Below are 14,642 nucleotides of genomic sequence, written 5' to 3'. Positions count from 1 at the left end.
TCGGGCTTAGAGCAGGGCCGATTAGGGAGTTGGGGCACCACCCCCTGTCATGCACAGAGCAGGGCGGATCTGGAGGTTGCGATGCCAACCCTAGTCACGCTCAGAGTACGGCCAATTGGGGGGTTGGGGCACCGCCCCCTGTCACACTCAAGGCAGGGTCGATAGGGAAGTTGCGGCGCCACCCCGTCACGCACAGAGCAGGGCGGATCAGGGGGTTGGGGCGCTGCACCCTGTCACAGAGCCACAGGGTGATCAGGGGGTTTGGGCGCTGCCCCGTCACGCTGATCCCTGTGCCGGGAGGCATATTACCCTTTTACTATATAGAATAGAGGCCTGGTGCACGGGTGGAGGCTGGCTGTTTTGCCCTGAAGGGTGTCCTGGATCAGGGTGGGAGTCCCCACTGGGGTGCCTGGCCAGTCTGGCTGAGGGGCTAAGGGCCATTTTCGGGCTGGCGGGGGACTGAAGCTCCCAACCGCTCCTTTTTTTCTTTTTTTTTTTATTCTGGGCCAGCTTTAGCTCTGAAGCCTCAGCTGCTGAAAACAGGTTTCTGGCCTTTGTTTACCATCTGTATTTGATACAATGTTGCGATCTGGCTGGCTGAAGCCCGGCTGAGTAAAGCAGGTTTCTGGAGTTTCTTTAGCTTATCTATTTGCAACATAGTTGCTTAGAGTTGCAGCTGAGAGGCGGGCAAATCAGGCCGGGAACGTTGGAGTCCTCCGTCATTGAAGCAAGCCAGCCTCCCTGTTCGCATCAGCTGCCTGGCTGCCGGCCGCCATCTTGGCTGGCAGTTAATTTACATATCTCCCTGATTAGCCAATGGGAAGGGTAGCGGTCGTACGCTAATTACCATCTTTCTCTTTTATTAGACAGGATTGTTACACTGTAATAGTGTAAAATATCTGTCTCCTTGGGTTAGATTTTGGTAAGCAATGTGAACTACCCTACTAGTACTCTCAGGTACCAAGCAAACTCAAGATAAGTTCCACATGTTCTTATTATTTAAGGCCCTGTCTCTAGGTCTAGGAAGTGGGAAGGAGAAGTATCTGAGATGATTAGATGGATGATTTGTTACACTTTAGCTAGTGACATGGTTGAAGTAAGTAAAATTTTTCATTTTTAGCAGCCACACTTGAAAGATCTGAGTGCCACATTTATATCCCTGACACTTTTAGAAGTGATCCCAGAGCTTAAGGAAGATGAATGGTGACAAATTATACTCATTCTTCAGTCACTCCCTCTAACTTTTGTTCCTTTTTCCAATAGTGTCTCTGGAGAATGGTTCGACTGTTGCCTGATACCATCAATAGCATTAATCTGGACAGAATTCTTCTGGATATACACATTTTCATGAAGGTCTTCCCCAAAGAGAAACTGAAGCAGTGCAAAAGTGAATTTCCCATAAGGACCCTAAAGACACTGCTGCACACTTTATGCAAATTAAAAGGGCCCAAGGTGAGTGAGAATAGCAACCAGTCTCTGAGGGCATTTGAGAGAACATCGTGGAAAGAGCATTGCTGCTATTTGAATGTGCTCATGTCTCCTTCAGATCCTAGACCACCTGACCATGATTGATAACAAGAACGAGTCTGAACTGGAGGCCCACCTCTGCCGGATGATGAAGCACAGTATGGACCAGTCAGGGAGCAAGTCAGATAAGGAAACAGAAAAGGGAGCATCTCGAATCGTGAGTGGCCTGACTTGAAAGGTTGAGGGAAGTGAGGTTGTCTGGAAGTAATCTTGTCAGAGGCGTGGGGATTGGTCCAGTCTCACTCTTCTGCTGTGGTGCTATAACCATTTCCATCTTGAAAATTTCAAATATAAACTATTTATGTGTTGGGCCCTAAGAAAGTTTCTCTGTGCCTAAGGCATTGTCACCAGATAAATCCACTGTGGACTCTATTTAGGGAGGACTGAGCCAGATCCTTCCTCTTCAAGTTTAGTTGAAAACCTGAGACTAGAGGCTTTCAGTAACCCGGAGTGTCATTGGGTCTGCTGCAGACCCTGCAGCACTGGTGTTTCTGTCATCTGCAGGAGCAAACCAGAAAGTCTGGATTTTGAGCTATTTTCAGTTCTTATCCAATCTTTGGTTCCTAATTAATAACTCAAGTCTAAACAACCAATCTTCCCTTATGTCTTTCAACTTTTCAGGATGAAAAATCATCAAAGGCCAAAGTGAATGATTTCTTAGCTGAGATTTTTAAGAAGATTGGCTCTAAAGAGAATACTAAAGAGGTGAGAGGGAAAAGATTGAGCCAGATGGGGATCTGTGTTATGGAAAAGTGTCACTAACATCCACCCCACCTCTTTCTTTTTCTCATTAACCAGGGCTTAGCAGAGTTATATGAATATAAGAAGAAATATTCAGATGCCGACATTGAACCGTTTCTGAAAAATTCCTCACAGTTCTTCCAGAGCTATGTTGAGAGAGGCCTTCGGGTGATTGAGATGGAGAGGGAGGGCAAAGGCCGTATTCCCAGTTCAACAGGTATGGTTTCCTCTAGGAGCTCCAGGAATAAGTTCAAATTAGCTCCCAGCTCAGGAACTGGGGTTTTGATTTGTTTAAATGTATAATCATGCACCTCAGTACTTAATGGTCATCAGTAACATTCACATTGCTCCAGACAGTCAACTGTCCCCTACCTTGACTCATCATCAGTGTTTGACAGTGGCATCTCCCTGCCCTTGAAATAGCTTCTTCCCTGGGCTTTGTACTCTCTTGGTTTCCACCCACCTTGCTGGCTGTTCCTCCTGGACCTGACTGATTCTTCCTGTCCCTGATCTCTGTGTTGGAGTCCCCCAGAGGTCAGTCCATGATCGATCATCTCTTCTTTCTTACTCTCACTTCTTTAATTAATCCATCCACTTTCATCACTTTAAATAGCATTTTTATTTGCCAGCAAGACCCAGTTTGTTTGGTGTCAAGCTCAGACCTCCTTCCTGATCTTGACTGATATATATACATACTACATGACATCTCTGTTTGGGGTTTCTAGCTCCTGCTGTTCCCTCAAACCTTCATTTGCATTCTTCTCCCTCTCAGCTGATGGCACCCTTGTCCTAATTTACTCAGACTCACAGTTTGAGTCTTCTCTTCCTCTCTGTCAGGAGATCCTTTGGCTTTACCTGCAAACTGTATGCAGAATCCACCCACACTTCCCATCACCTTCATTGCTGCTGCCCTGGTCTGGATTGGAACACTCTCCTTCCTAATTTCCCGCTTCCACTCTCGTCTCCCTATATTATTTCCACACACAACATCAAAAAGAAGTTCTTAAACATTTCCCAAAGGCTCTCCCTTTCATTCAGCAAAGGCAAAAAGCCCTAGGAGGTCCTGCATTATATGGCCCCCTGATACCTCTAGAACCTCATCACCTGCTATTTCCCCTGACTTTCATTCCACTCTAGCCCTACCAGCACCCTTGCTGTTTCTTGAACACACCAGACGCACGCCATCTTAGGGCCTTTGCTCTGGCTGCTGCTTATGCATACATTGCTCTTTCCCAAGATAGCCTGTGGCCAGCCCTTTCCTTCTTAAGGTCTTTGTTCAAATACCACTAGCTCAGTTAGCCCTTATTTACAACTTGCAACCTACCCCTCACCCTCCATAGCACTCAACCACCTCTAACATGCCATACAGTGTGGTACTTGTTAGGTTGATTGGTGTTTATCTGACTGCTAGAATTGAAAATCCACAAAGGTAAAGATTGTTTTGTTACTGGCACATAGTAAACAGTACATATTTGTTGAATAATATGAATAAATGCTTATCCCAATGTTAAGCTGAAATATACTGTTCCCACAGTAAAAAAAAAAAAAAAGCCAGTATGTGAGAATTACTGCTCACAGGATCTATAGACAAAAGGAAGACTTACGAGGTATCAGTTCATAGAAAATAGCTGTCAGAAGCCTTAAACGCAAGAAAAACCCATCTGCAAGAGTTTCCTCTCACCGTGCAGAGTAGAACTCGCACATTTGTCCTGCATTTGGTTCTCCCGAGTTCAGGGAACTGTACCTACTCTTACGTTTTAGAATCTGTTTGTCTGTAAAACTGTTCCTTTTGTGGGTTTCAGATTCCACTTGTGTTCTCTCTCACCGGTGTCTTGCCAAGCTGAAGCTTCAATTGTGTTTGTTCTTTTGCATTGTTTTTGTTGTTTTTAACACCTTAAAGAGTTTATTTCTTGAATCATAGCAGAATGTCTAACAGAATTCTGCTGATGTTCAACGTTTAATTGACACTTATTTGCAACATAAGCATGTGACCCCACTGATTACTGAATGCTTTCAAAATGCCTTAGTGTTTGAACATCCATTATTGCTGGCTTTTCCCTTATTCTTCATTCATTTTCACCCCCTCAGTGTTCTCATCTGTACATCAAAGGTTTCCTTTTTCCCTAGAGTGACCTGTTTTACTTTCCTGTTGACAATAAGGGAGTGTATCCACCCAGTACTTGATCATTTAGCTTATGTCATGCATTTTCATTGGTATCAAGTGGGTCATTTTAATGTCTGCATGTTGTGATTGTTTCTTCAGGAACTCAGACACTGGGGCGGATTTTTTGGTTTTGGTTTTCCCTCTCCTACCAGACTATTGGTTTCAGTGCTGGGAATTCCCGTCCTATCTCCTAGCCCTTCTCTGGGTGTTTCTTGGACACCTCAGTTTCTATGCTTTTCCATGCATATACTGTAACCCTGAGCTTCTTCTGTGCTCCCAGTTTGAATAAGAGCTCTCCTCTTGTGTCCTGTGGTCTGAACCTGGTCTAAGTCTTCCAAACATTTAAAGTCTTTAGCTTCTTTAGTTGGGCACTGGCCATATACTCAAGAGTAGCTTAGGATTTCTGGGTTGCCCAGGGCAGCTGTGGGCTTACAGGCTTACAACCCTGCATAGCCCAGGATGTAGATGGCCCAGCTTACATCCACTCCTCTGCATCAGCTCTTGGGAATTCTCACTAAGCTTACCCTGTATATTTCTGAGCACCTTTATGATCAACTCCAGGAGGATTCCTGTGGATTTTTTAGTCATGAAGTACCATGGCAATCTCCAGACCCCAACTTATTCCCTTTGGTGGCAGATTAACGAGGGTACCCTAAGAGTGGGGGGTACGTATATCTGAATATTCTTTCTACATTTCCTCTCTAGGCATCTCCTCTCAGGTGGAGGTCACATGTGTGCCTGCTCCCACAAGCACAGTGTCTTCCCTCGGTAACACAAATGGAGAAGAGGTGGGACCTTCTGTCTACCTGGAAAGGCTAAAAATCCTCCGACAGCGGTGTGGCCTGGACAATACAAAGGTACTGCTCCTTTCCTTTTGTGTGGGCAGGGAGATAGTGACAAGCAGGGCAGGAACAGGTTCTCCCAGAGAAGCGACCCAGTCTTGGTATATGTTGTTCCAGGGCCACCTCTTGCCCTTAGACAATGACTCTTCTTCTCTCGACAGCAAGAAGACCGACCTCCGTTGACCTCTTTGCTCTCCAAACCAGCCGTTCCTACCGTTGCCTCTTCCACAGACATGCTGCACAGCAAACTCTCTCAGCTCCGGGAGTCCCGGGAGCAGCACCAGCATTCAGACCTGGATTCTAACCAGTCTCACTCTTCAGGAACCATGACCACATCCTCCTCCTCCACAGCTAACATTGATGACTTGAAAAAAAGACTGGAAAGAATAAAGAGCAGTCGCAAATGAAGCTGCCCCCTCCTGGCACCCTGCAGCTTTAGTTTACTAACCTAGAGTCCTCATAGTTTACAGTGGCCTCGGCAGGCCTAGTGTACACGAACCGGGTGTTTGTATCAGCCCTGGGTCCGGGGAGGAGTCGTGGCACAAATACCTGTACATACTCAGCTTCTCCATCAGCACCTGCCTCTCCAGAGGACTGTCTTAGTTTAGTGTACAGACCTGTAAACAGCAGCCCTCCACTCAGCTCAGACTGGTTCCCGTAGCCTTTTTCTTTTTAATTGCTCATTTGTAAAGTTGTCCTAATCTTTCCTAGCTTTTAACTATTAGGAATTCTTTAATAGTTTCCCTTTGAGTTTGTGAACTCTTCTCCCTGTAGCCCTGAAGGGTTACTGTATTCTGTATGAATGCATGGCATGATACAACTAATTTAAAAGTCTTTTATAAATAAAGTTTGCATTAACTATACCTGCTCCCAAGATGCTCCATATCTGGGCATGTTGGGCACCTCTCACCTGTTCTAGAGACCAGGTGGATATTCAGCCAGTTAGAGAAAGATTAAAACGACTTGCCCAAGGAGCACCACCTCTCCTTGGCTCCCAGACGAGGCACTGCCTTTTGCTTTTTTGGAACAGGAGGAACTCACCTTTCCTGCTTTCCACAAGCAGCTCCTAGGGAAGCAAAGGAATCTCATTCTCTCTTTGAGGCTCGGTCATGGCTTCCCTCCCATCATCACCATGGTTCCAAGGAGTTTGTAGGCTTCCTGCCACTTTGCTGCCCAAATGCACGTGAGATTGTGCCCAGAGATTGGCTGGGCTACCCGGTTGTCACATGGTGTCTGAATTCAGGTCATTAGACTAAAGGATATGGGAGAGCTTAGGAGCTTCCTGCCCAGTTGGAGTTTAAGTCTAAGTCTAAGTCTACACTAACAGTTGTTTCCCACTCAGTCGGAGTGAAGACCACACAGTGAACTGAGGAGTTAGCTCTGGAAGAAACTCCACAGGGCTCCTCCATAGTCAGAAACACTCTTAAGTACTAAGAAGTTCTAGATTTAGATGGAAGACTTTTTGGGCAATCATCAAGTTCAAAGGAACTTTTCTAGACTACCTTTTACTCAACTGGTATTCAAGAAATGAAGGTTGGTAGAAATTCTCTTGATTGCAGTCATGATTTTCAGGTGGCCCCTACACTGCCTGAAATGAAACTTGCCGCTCTCTCTTAGGGTTGCTAAAGGGAAGATGGAGGATGCTATCGTAGAAGGATATATTTAGAAAGAAAGGCTAATTTGAAAAACCAAATGATGCAGAGCTCACAGTGCTGACAGCTATACTGCAAAGGAAGCAGTCTTGTGAGGATGTGCACCCTTATTTAAAAAGCAGATTTGTAGTATTATAATTCTATTTTTATATATGGGTTTTTTTTATTGATTTCAGAGAAAGAGAGAGGGAGAGAGAAACATCAATGATGAAAGAGAATCATTGATTGGCTGCCTCCTACACACCCCCTACTGGGGATTGAGCCTGCATCCTGGACATGTGCCCTTGACCAGAATCTAACCTGGGACCATTCAGTCTGCAGGCTGACACTCTACCCACTGAGCCACACTGGCTAGGACTGGAAAATTGTAATTCTTAATCCCTTCTTCCTGCTCTGGTTACAGCTCTGGGCTGGGAAGATCCTGCTCAGGGATGGCCCTTCTCAATACAGTCCTCCAGATAGTACCATCTGATTAGCTTTCACACCAGGGGAAACGCACACCATACCTGTCGTGGGCTATAGGGCCTAGTTCCCCCTCAGTCATACATGCATCCAACAGGAACAGCAATATGGACAACAGATCAAATGAACTGAAAATAAGTAGGGATATAGATGACTTAAATGACAAGTAAAAAGGTACATTTATGAATCTATCTCCCCTCTCACCTTACCTGGTAATGGTACCAGCTCTACCTGAGCTGCCCATGAACAGCACTGGGAGCATTGAGGCTCACAGAGTCACTTTTATTGAGAACTAAAGTTTTAGGAACAAACCACAAAAATAATTCTTCCCTTGGATTGGTTTCTGTGATCTTACAGTGAGGAGCCTAGAATGTGGATGGTCCTCTAACTTTCAGACCGATCAATGACCTTCTGTATCCACTTCTTCAGGCGGAACACATGTGTGTAGAAGCCACACTTCCCATTCCTGTCACAGCCTTCACCCCACGAGACGATGCCCATTTGATACCAGCGGTTGTTTTGGGGGCTCTAAGGAAGAAACATGAGGTTTTTAACTGTCAAGTCCACAGTAGTGTCAGCACTGCCCTAGCAGGTAACTACTTCTGGATTCTGGGGTCTCTCCTTACCCACCCCACCAGGAGATCTACCCACCAGCTGCAGGCCTTAGAGAAGCTAGCTTACCTTCATGACAAAGGGTCCCCCACTGTCACCTTCACAAGCATCCCCTCGTTTCCCTTCATCGGGCTTGTAACCTTGAGAGAGAACAGCAGTACTCAGGAGCATAGCTCATACTCCAGCCCTTCTAGAGACATTCCAGATGAGTGTCCACTTGACCTCTTCTCATCATCTCAACTCTTCATTTTCTCACCCCACACCAATTCTTGTACAAATCTTGTCAGCGATTTCCTCAATATATCCCACTATGTCCCAAATCCAACCACTTCTCACCACTTCTACACTGGTCACATCACATGCACCTCTACCCCAGAACTAATTCTGCTTTTGCCCACCTACAATCAGTTTTCCACTCGACAGGTAGGACTTAAAAAATATGTTAGACTTACAGGTAGCTGAGGACAATGGTGGTGCTGCCTTTATTCAAACCTTACCACATACCCTCCACAAACAATGCGGAACAACAGAAACTACACAAAAACTGCACCTCGCCCTAGCCAGTTTGGCTCATTGGATAGAGCACTGGCCTGAAGACTGAAGGGTCCCGGGTTCAATTCCAGTCAAGGACACATACCCGGGTTTCAGGCTCAATCCCCAATAGGGGGTGGCCAAGAGGCAGCCAACCAATGATTCCCTCTCATTGATGTTTCTCTCTCTCCTTTCCTCTCTGAAATCAATAAAATATGTGTATATATAACAAACAAAAACACCACACCTCCAGCATAACTACAATACAGAGAGCACCCAAACTTCAACCCTAATGTATCTAATTAGTGGTGATGAGGATGGGATACAAAAGTGAGTGCCATTGACATATAAACCCAACTGAAATGTAAACCCTTGTAAATAACCCCAGATCTACACAATAAAAGAAAACTAGATCTATTCAAAGGTATTATAGGGAAACATAAAATGAGGATTAAAACACCTCAGCTAATAAAAACCCTCCCCTATGAAACAAAACAAATTTCCTCCAATTTTTGGACTGTGAAAAGACACCTTGACTCAGAAATTCAAAAATTAAAAATAAGTGGACAGCCTGGCTGGTTTGGCTCAATAGATAGTGTCAACTGCTGGCTGAAGGGTCTCGGGTCTGATTCTGGTCAAGGGCACATACCTTGGTTGAAGGCTTGATCAGTCCTGGTCCGGGTGCATGTGGGAAGCAACCAATGATGGGTCTCTCTCATATCAGTGTTTCTCTTTCTCTCTCTCTCCCCCCCTCCCTTCCACTCTAAAAATCAATGGAAAAATATCCTTGGGTGAGGATTAACAAAAATGGACAAAACAATAACAAAAATGCAAAGCAAAAGAGTGGTTGAAATGGAACTCAGACCAAAGAAGAAATTTGAGTCCCTCGAGAACTAAGTAATAAAAAAGAATATTTACAATATAAAAAAACTGCACAGAAATAAAAACATTGAGTGTACATATTGAAAGGTCCACTGAGCACCAGGCAACACTGGCCTGAAACCCTCAACTCTGACGAAAAACCCTCAAGGCCTCCAAGCAAAAGACCAGATACCTCACCAGGTCCAAAGAATCATGCCGACATCAGACTTTTCAAAAACTACATACAACGTAAACAATAAACCCATCATTTTCAAAAAATTCAAGGAAGGGAAATGTGAACCACAGATTTTATATGCCACCACGCTGATTGTCAGGCTACAGAAAGACAATTCTATAAGAGCTCAGGAAGTTCTATGCTCAAAACCCTTCTTGAAGAATCTACTAGCAGATGAGCTTCATCCAACCAAGAGATTAGTGCTTCAGCAAAAGGACCAATGTTCTGACAAGTAGAAAAAAAATGCAGCTCAAAATGAGAGAAGAGAAAGGAAACTCACTGTTAGATAGCCAGTGGGTGGGAGTTACAATTAAGTTATATAAGAAAAGGAGCCCAGCCGGTTTGGCTCAGTGGATAGAGCATTGGCCTGTGGACTGAAGGGTCCCAGGTTGCAGGCTTGATGCTCCATCCCCAGTAGGGGACATGGTGGGGTGTGCAGGAGGCAACTGATCAATGATTCTCTCTCATTGATGTTTCTCTCTCCCTCTCCCTTCCTCTCTGAAATCAATAAAAACATATTAAAAAATAAAATAAATGGCATTCTTAAAAAAAGAAAAGGAATTAAGGGCATTTCAAAAAGGTGTAAGTCCAAAGATGATCAGTAGAACAAAAATGTAAACCTTCCTAAACATATATTTTCTTAAAAGATCACATAGGGGAAAACACAGCAAATGAAGCGCAATACATGTAAATATTATAAAATAATGAAGTAATGCTAATTCAATCATATATATATATGTATATATATATATATATACATATATATATATGTGAATGGGCTTAATACAAAACAAAAAGGTTTTCATTTGACTCAAAGCAAGACTCAACTATGCTATATATAACAAAGTGATTCATAAAGGCTAAAAGTAAAGAGATGGGCAATGGTATATCAGGCCAATGGAAACAAAAAGAGCAGGGATAGTAATCCTAATATTGAAAATAAAAAAGGACACACTTAAAGCTAAAAGCCATAATTTACATACAATGAATAAATAACAATTATGAATATCTGCACAAAACACAGCAACCACATTTATGAAGTAAAAAAAAACTATAAGCAATGCAAGAAGACAAATACATCTATAATAAAATTTAACACACCAAAGTCAGTACAAGACAGTTCAAATGAACTGAAAATAAATAAGGATTTAAATGATCTAAATAACAATAAGGTACATTTATGAATATGTATCAAACATCTGAATAAAGAACACACCTATACTCCTCAATCACACATGAACCACTCACAGAAATTATTCCAACAGCTCTGTCTCAAAAAGAAAATCAGTTCCATAAGGTAGAGAAATATTATAAACAATATTCTCATAATGCAGTAAAACTCAAAATTATTAAAGTGAAAATTCAAAAGGCCCCTCCCATCTGGAATTTTTAAAAACACCTATTAAACACCTTAGGTGAAAAAAAATACACATTGAAATTAGAGATAACTTATTATTCTAAAAAAATAACACTAGTGTTTTTTATAAAGAGGAGAAATGCACTCAATAAAAATTAAAGATCAAAGGTAAATTAACCAGCCCTAGCTGGTTTGGCTCAGTAGATAGAGCCTCAGCCTGGGAACTGAAAGGTCCCAGGTTCAATTCTGGTCAAGGGCACATGCTCGGGTTGTGGGCTCCATCACCCAGTAAGGGACTTGCAGGAGGTAGCCGATTCATGATTCTCTCTCATCATGGATGTTTCTCTCTCTCTCTCTCTCTCCCTCTCTCTCTCTCTCTCTCTTCCTCTTCCTTCCTCTCTGAAATCAATAAAAATATATTAATTTAAAAAAAAGTAAATTAACCAGCCTGGCCGGTGTGGTTCAGTGGTTGATTATCAACCTATGAACCAGTAGGCCATGCTTCGATTCCCAGTCAGGGCACATGTCCTGGTTTCAGGCTCAATTCCCAGTGGGGGGCATGCAGGAGGCAGCCAACCATTAGTCTCTCTCATCATTGATGTTTCTATATCTCTTCCTCTCCCTTCCTCTCTGAAACCAATAAAGATATTTTCTAAGTAACCAAATTGTCAGTTCAAAAAGCTCAAAAGAGCCCTAATCGGTTTGGCTCAGTGGATAGAGCGTCAGCCTGCGGACTGAAAGGTCCCAGGTTCGATTCCGGCCAAGGGCATGTACCTTGGTTGCAGGCACATCCCCAGTAGGAGGTGTGCAGGAGGCAGCTGATTGATGTTTCTCTCTCATCGATGTTTCTAACTCTCTATCCCTCTCCCTCTCTGTAAAAAATCAATAAAACATATTTTTTTTTAAAAAAAAGAAGCTCAGAGAATAAAATTTTTTTAAAAAAGCATAAGAAAATTTTTGAAAAGATAAAAGCAAAAACTAATGAGGTACAGAATTGAAAAACAATAAGTCTAATAAATAAGTCAAATTCCTAGGTATCTTTTGGTATTTTCTGCAACCACCAACTAATTTACTCAACAAAATTAAGAGCGGGGAAAAAACAAGGTGTCTAAGAGAAAAAGTCATAGCACACTGCATCACTATAAAGAGGCACAGTATAGACCTGGACAAATGGGGAAACATTTCTTGTCCTTGGATAAAATGACGCAGCAACAAAAAGGTGTCAGTTCTCCCTAAATTCATTTATAAATTCAACATAATCCCAACAAAAACACCGACAAACCTTTTATGGAGCTAGACAGATTGATACCAAAGTTCACATGGAAAAACAAATACGAAAGAATTTCCAGGAAAACTCTGAAAAAGATAAACTATGACAGACAATAAGCCCTACCAGATGTTAAAACATACTCTAAAGCCTCTATAATTAAAACAAGATGGTGTTTAATATAATGAACAAAGATCAGGAGATCCAAATTGAATGTCTCCAAATAGAAACAGACAAGCACATAGAAATCTAGTATGTGACAAAGGTGATTTCAAAGATACAATTTTTAATAAATGGTGTGGACAGCCGCTGAGGCATTTGGAAAAGGATGAATTCGATCCATACCTTGCATCATACACAAGCATAAAGTCCAAAGACTCAGATCTAAGTGTAGAAAAATGAAACCAAGTACTACAAGAAACCATGGGAATTTCTCTACGACCTGAGCATAAGCAAGTTTTTTCCTAACTTTGTTAAGAAATTTGACTACATAAAAATTTTAATTGAGTGGAAAAAGTTATAAAGGTTAAAAAACTAACAAAGTGGGCCCTGGCTGGTGGCTCAGTTGGTTGGAGGATCCTCCCCTACAGATTCAATCCCCAGGAGGCAACTGACAATGTTTCTCTCTCACACCAATGTTTCTTTTTTCTTTTTTTATACTTAATCTTTTCAAAAATATATATATATATAAGGTACATGCCCTTGACCTGAATCGAACCTGGGACCCTTCAGTCTGAAGGCCGACGCTCTATCCACTGAGCCAAACCAGTTGGAGCAAAGGTCGTCTCTACCACAAAATAATAATTGCAGAAATGACAGAATTAGAAAAATCACCATTTGGCAGCCACTATAGTTTGGGAGAATAATTTGATGAGAAACAGGATAGACAGACAGTATCAAAGTTTCTCCCCACAAGCTATTTATTCATTACAAAGAGAAAAACAGAACTTTACAGCGAGAAACCTGGCTGAGGCAGACACCACCTTAACCAAGAGGTCAGAGTTAGTCTCACCAGTTATGAGACATACATATATTACACGCCGGCCACCGGGATGCACCGAGGACTCAACATCACTCAGCCTAAATCTGGTCAGAAGAAACCAGAGACAAACGCAACGGAGGGCCCGTCTACAGTCCCGGGCCTGTCCTCACCAGATATGTCAAGGTCATGGGAGACAAGGACTGACAACTAAATACAGTGAGTAACCCTGGATTGGATCCCAGAGGAGAGAAACATTTTTCGTCTTTTACTATAAAAAGATATTAGCAAGTAGGACATAGAAAACATGTGAATAATGTCTACAGATTAGATAATGGTGCTTTATCATTATGATTTTCTGATTTAGTAATTGTACTGTGGTTATGTAAGAGAGCATTTTTTTATTTTTGGAGATACTCAATTAGATGGGTAAAAAATTCGCCATATGCACAATTTCCTCTCAGACCGTGTGTGTGAGTGTGCTGTGCGAAGTGTGTGTGGCAGAATCTCAATGGTGATACACAGAAATTCTTTGTATTATTTTTGCAAAGTTTTCTGTGAGTTTGAAAGAAATTACACTAACATTTAAAAAAAATTTTAAGTTAAGTTAGACCATTTACTCACCTGCCCCCAAACCCTCCAATCACTTCTTATCTCAATAAAAGCCGAAGTCCTTCCGGGCCCTAATGGAAGTGCCCATCTCTGCCTGCCCACCCATCTTCCCTCATCTCCTGCTGCACTCCGGCCGCTCAGGCCTCCCATTCAGACACACCAGGCCTGCTTCCACCTCAGGGCCTTGGCCCCTGCTGTCGCCTCAGCCTGCAGTACATTCCCTCGACTGATTCACTCCTTCACTTCTGGTCTCTGCCCAAACGTCACTTCAGAGAGACCTCCTCCAGCCACTCTATTTAGAAAAGCACTCCTGTGTCCACCTCTCTCTCTCCCTTACTTTCCTCTGCTTCCTGTTTCTTCCCAGCAGGGATTGCTGCTCTAAATCTGTTTTCTGGCACTCCCTCCTTCTAGGAAAGCTCTCTGAAGACAAGTGCACTGTCTGAGTCCTTGTTGTATACTCTGGAATACTTCATGGCTCATAGTAGGCACTCAATAAATATCTGTTTAATGACGGAACACATCAATGGCTTCCCTCACCGCCCCTCTCCCCCCCGCCCCAAGATTTCTGCTGCTCTCTGGGCCAACACATCCTGACAACTTAACCAGCGACCAGCACTCCACCTCGCTGAACCCCTCACACAGCCTTCTGGAACAGAGGCTTTTATCTCCATTTATAGAGGAAGAACCGGAACCTGCACGAGGTTAAGCGGCTTTGCCCAGTCATACGGCTTGTGCGTGGCTGGCGCCAGGGCTTGAACAGGTCTGTGCTCCTAACATGTCTCTGTTCCCCAACCAGAGGC

At 43.1% G+C, this 14,642-nt stretch overlaps 2 protein-coding genes across 5 annotated transcripts in view; one reads left to right on the top strand and one right to left on the bottom strand.

Annotated features, from left to right (window-relative positions):
- CKAP5 (cytoskeleton associated protein 5) overlaps nucleotides 1-6,137 on the top strand; it is an 86,817-nt gene extending 80,680 nt beyond the window's left edge. For all 4 annotated transcript variants that reach the window (XM_006772277.2, XM_006772275.2, XM_015569532.1 and 1 more), the window contains 6 exons: nucleotides 1,264-1,452; nucleotides 1,547-1,684; nucleotides 2,149-2,232; nucleotides 2,326-2,485; nucleotides 5,138-5,289; nucleotides 5,436-6,137. In XM_006772277.2, the coding sequence (XP_006772340.1) occupies nucleotides 1,264-1,452; nucleotides 1,547-1,684; nucleotides 2,149-2,232; nucleotides 2,326-2,485; nucleotides 5,138-5,289; nucleotides 5,436-5,681 (969 nt within the window). In that variant the 3' untranslated portion in view covers nucleotides 5,682-6,137. The remainder of the gene's footprint in view (nucleotides 1-1,263; nucleotides 1,453-1,546; nucleotides 1,685-2,148; nucleotides 2,233-2,325; nucleotides 2,486-5,137; nucleotides 5,290-5,435) is intronic.
- Nucleotides 6,138-7,649: 1,512 nt separating this feature from the next.
- The window catches only part of F2 (coagulation factor II, thrombin), a 13,714-nt gene continuing 6,721 nt past the window's right edge, over nucleotides 7,650-14,642 (bottom strand). The window contains exons 13-14 of the mRNA XM_006772274.2: nucleotides 8,070-8,140; nucleotides 7,650-7,916 (exon numbers count right to left, since the gene is read on the bottom strand). Coding sequence (XP_006772337.1) covers nucleotides 7,773-7,916; nucleotides 8,070-8,140 — 215 coding nt within the window. The 3' untranslated portion in view covers nucleotides 7,650-7,772. The remainder of the gene's footprint in view (nucleotides 7,917-8,069; nucleotides 8,141-14,642) is intronic.

The sequence above is a fragment of the Myotis davidii genome, unplaced genomic scaffold, assembly GCF_000327345.1.
Source record: "Myotis davidii unplaced genomic scaffold, ASM32734v1 scaffold265, whole genome shotgun sequence".
NCBI lineage: Eukaryota > Metazoa > Chordata > Mammalia > Chiroptera > Vespertilionidae > Myotis > Myotis davidii.
Note: the sequence above shows the minus strand (reverse complement) of the source record. Positions and strands in the feature narration are given on the sequence as shown.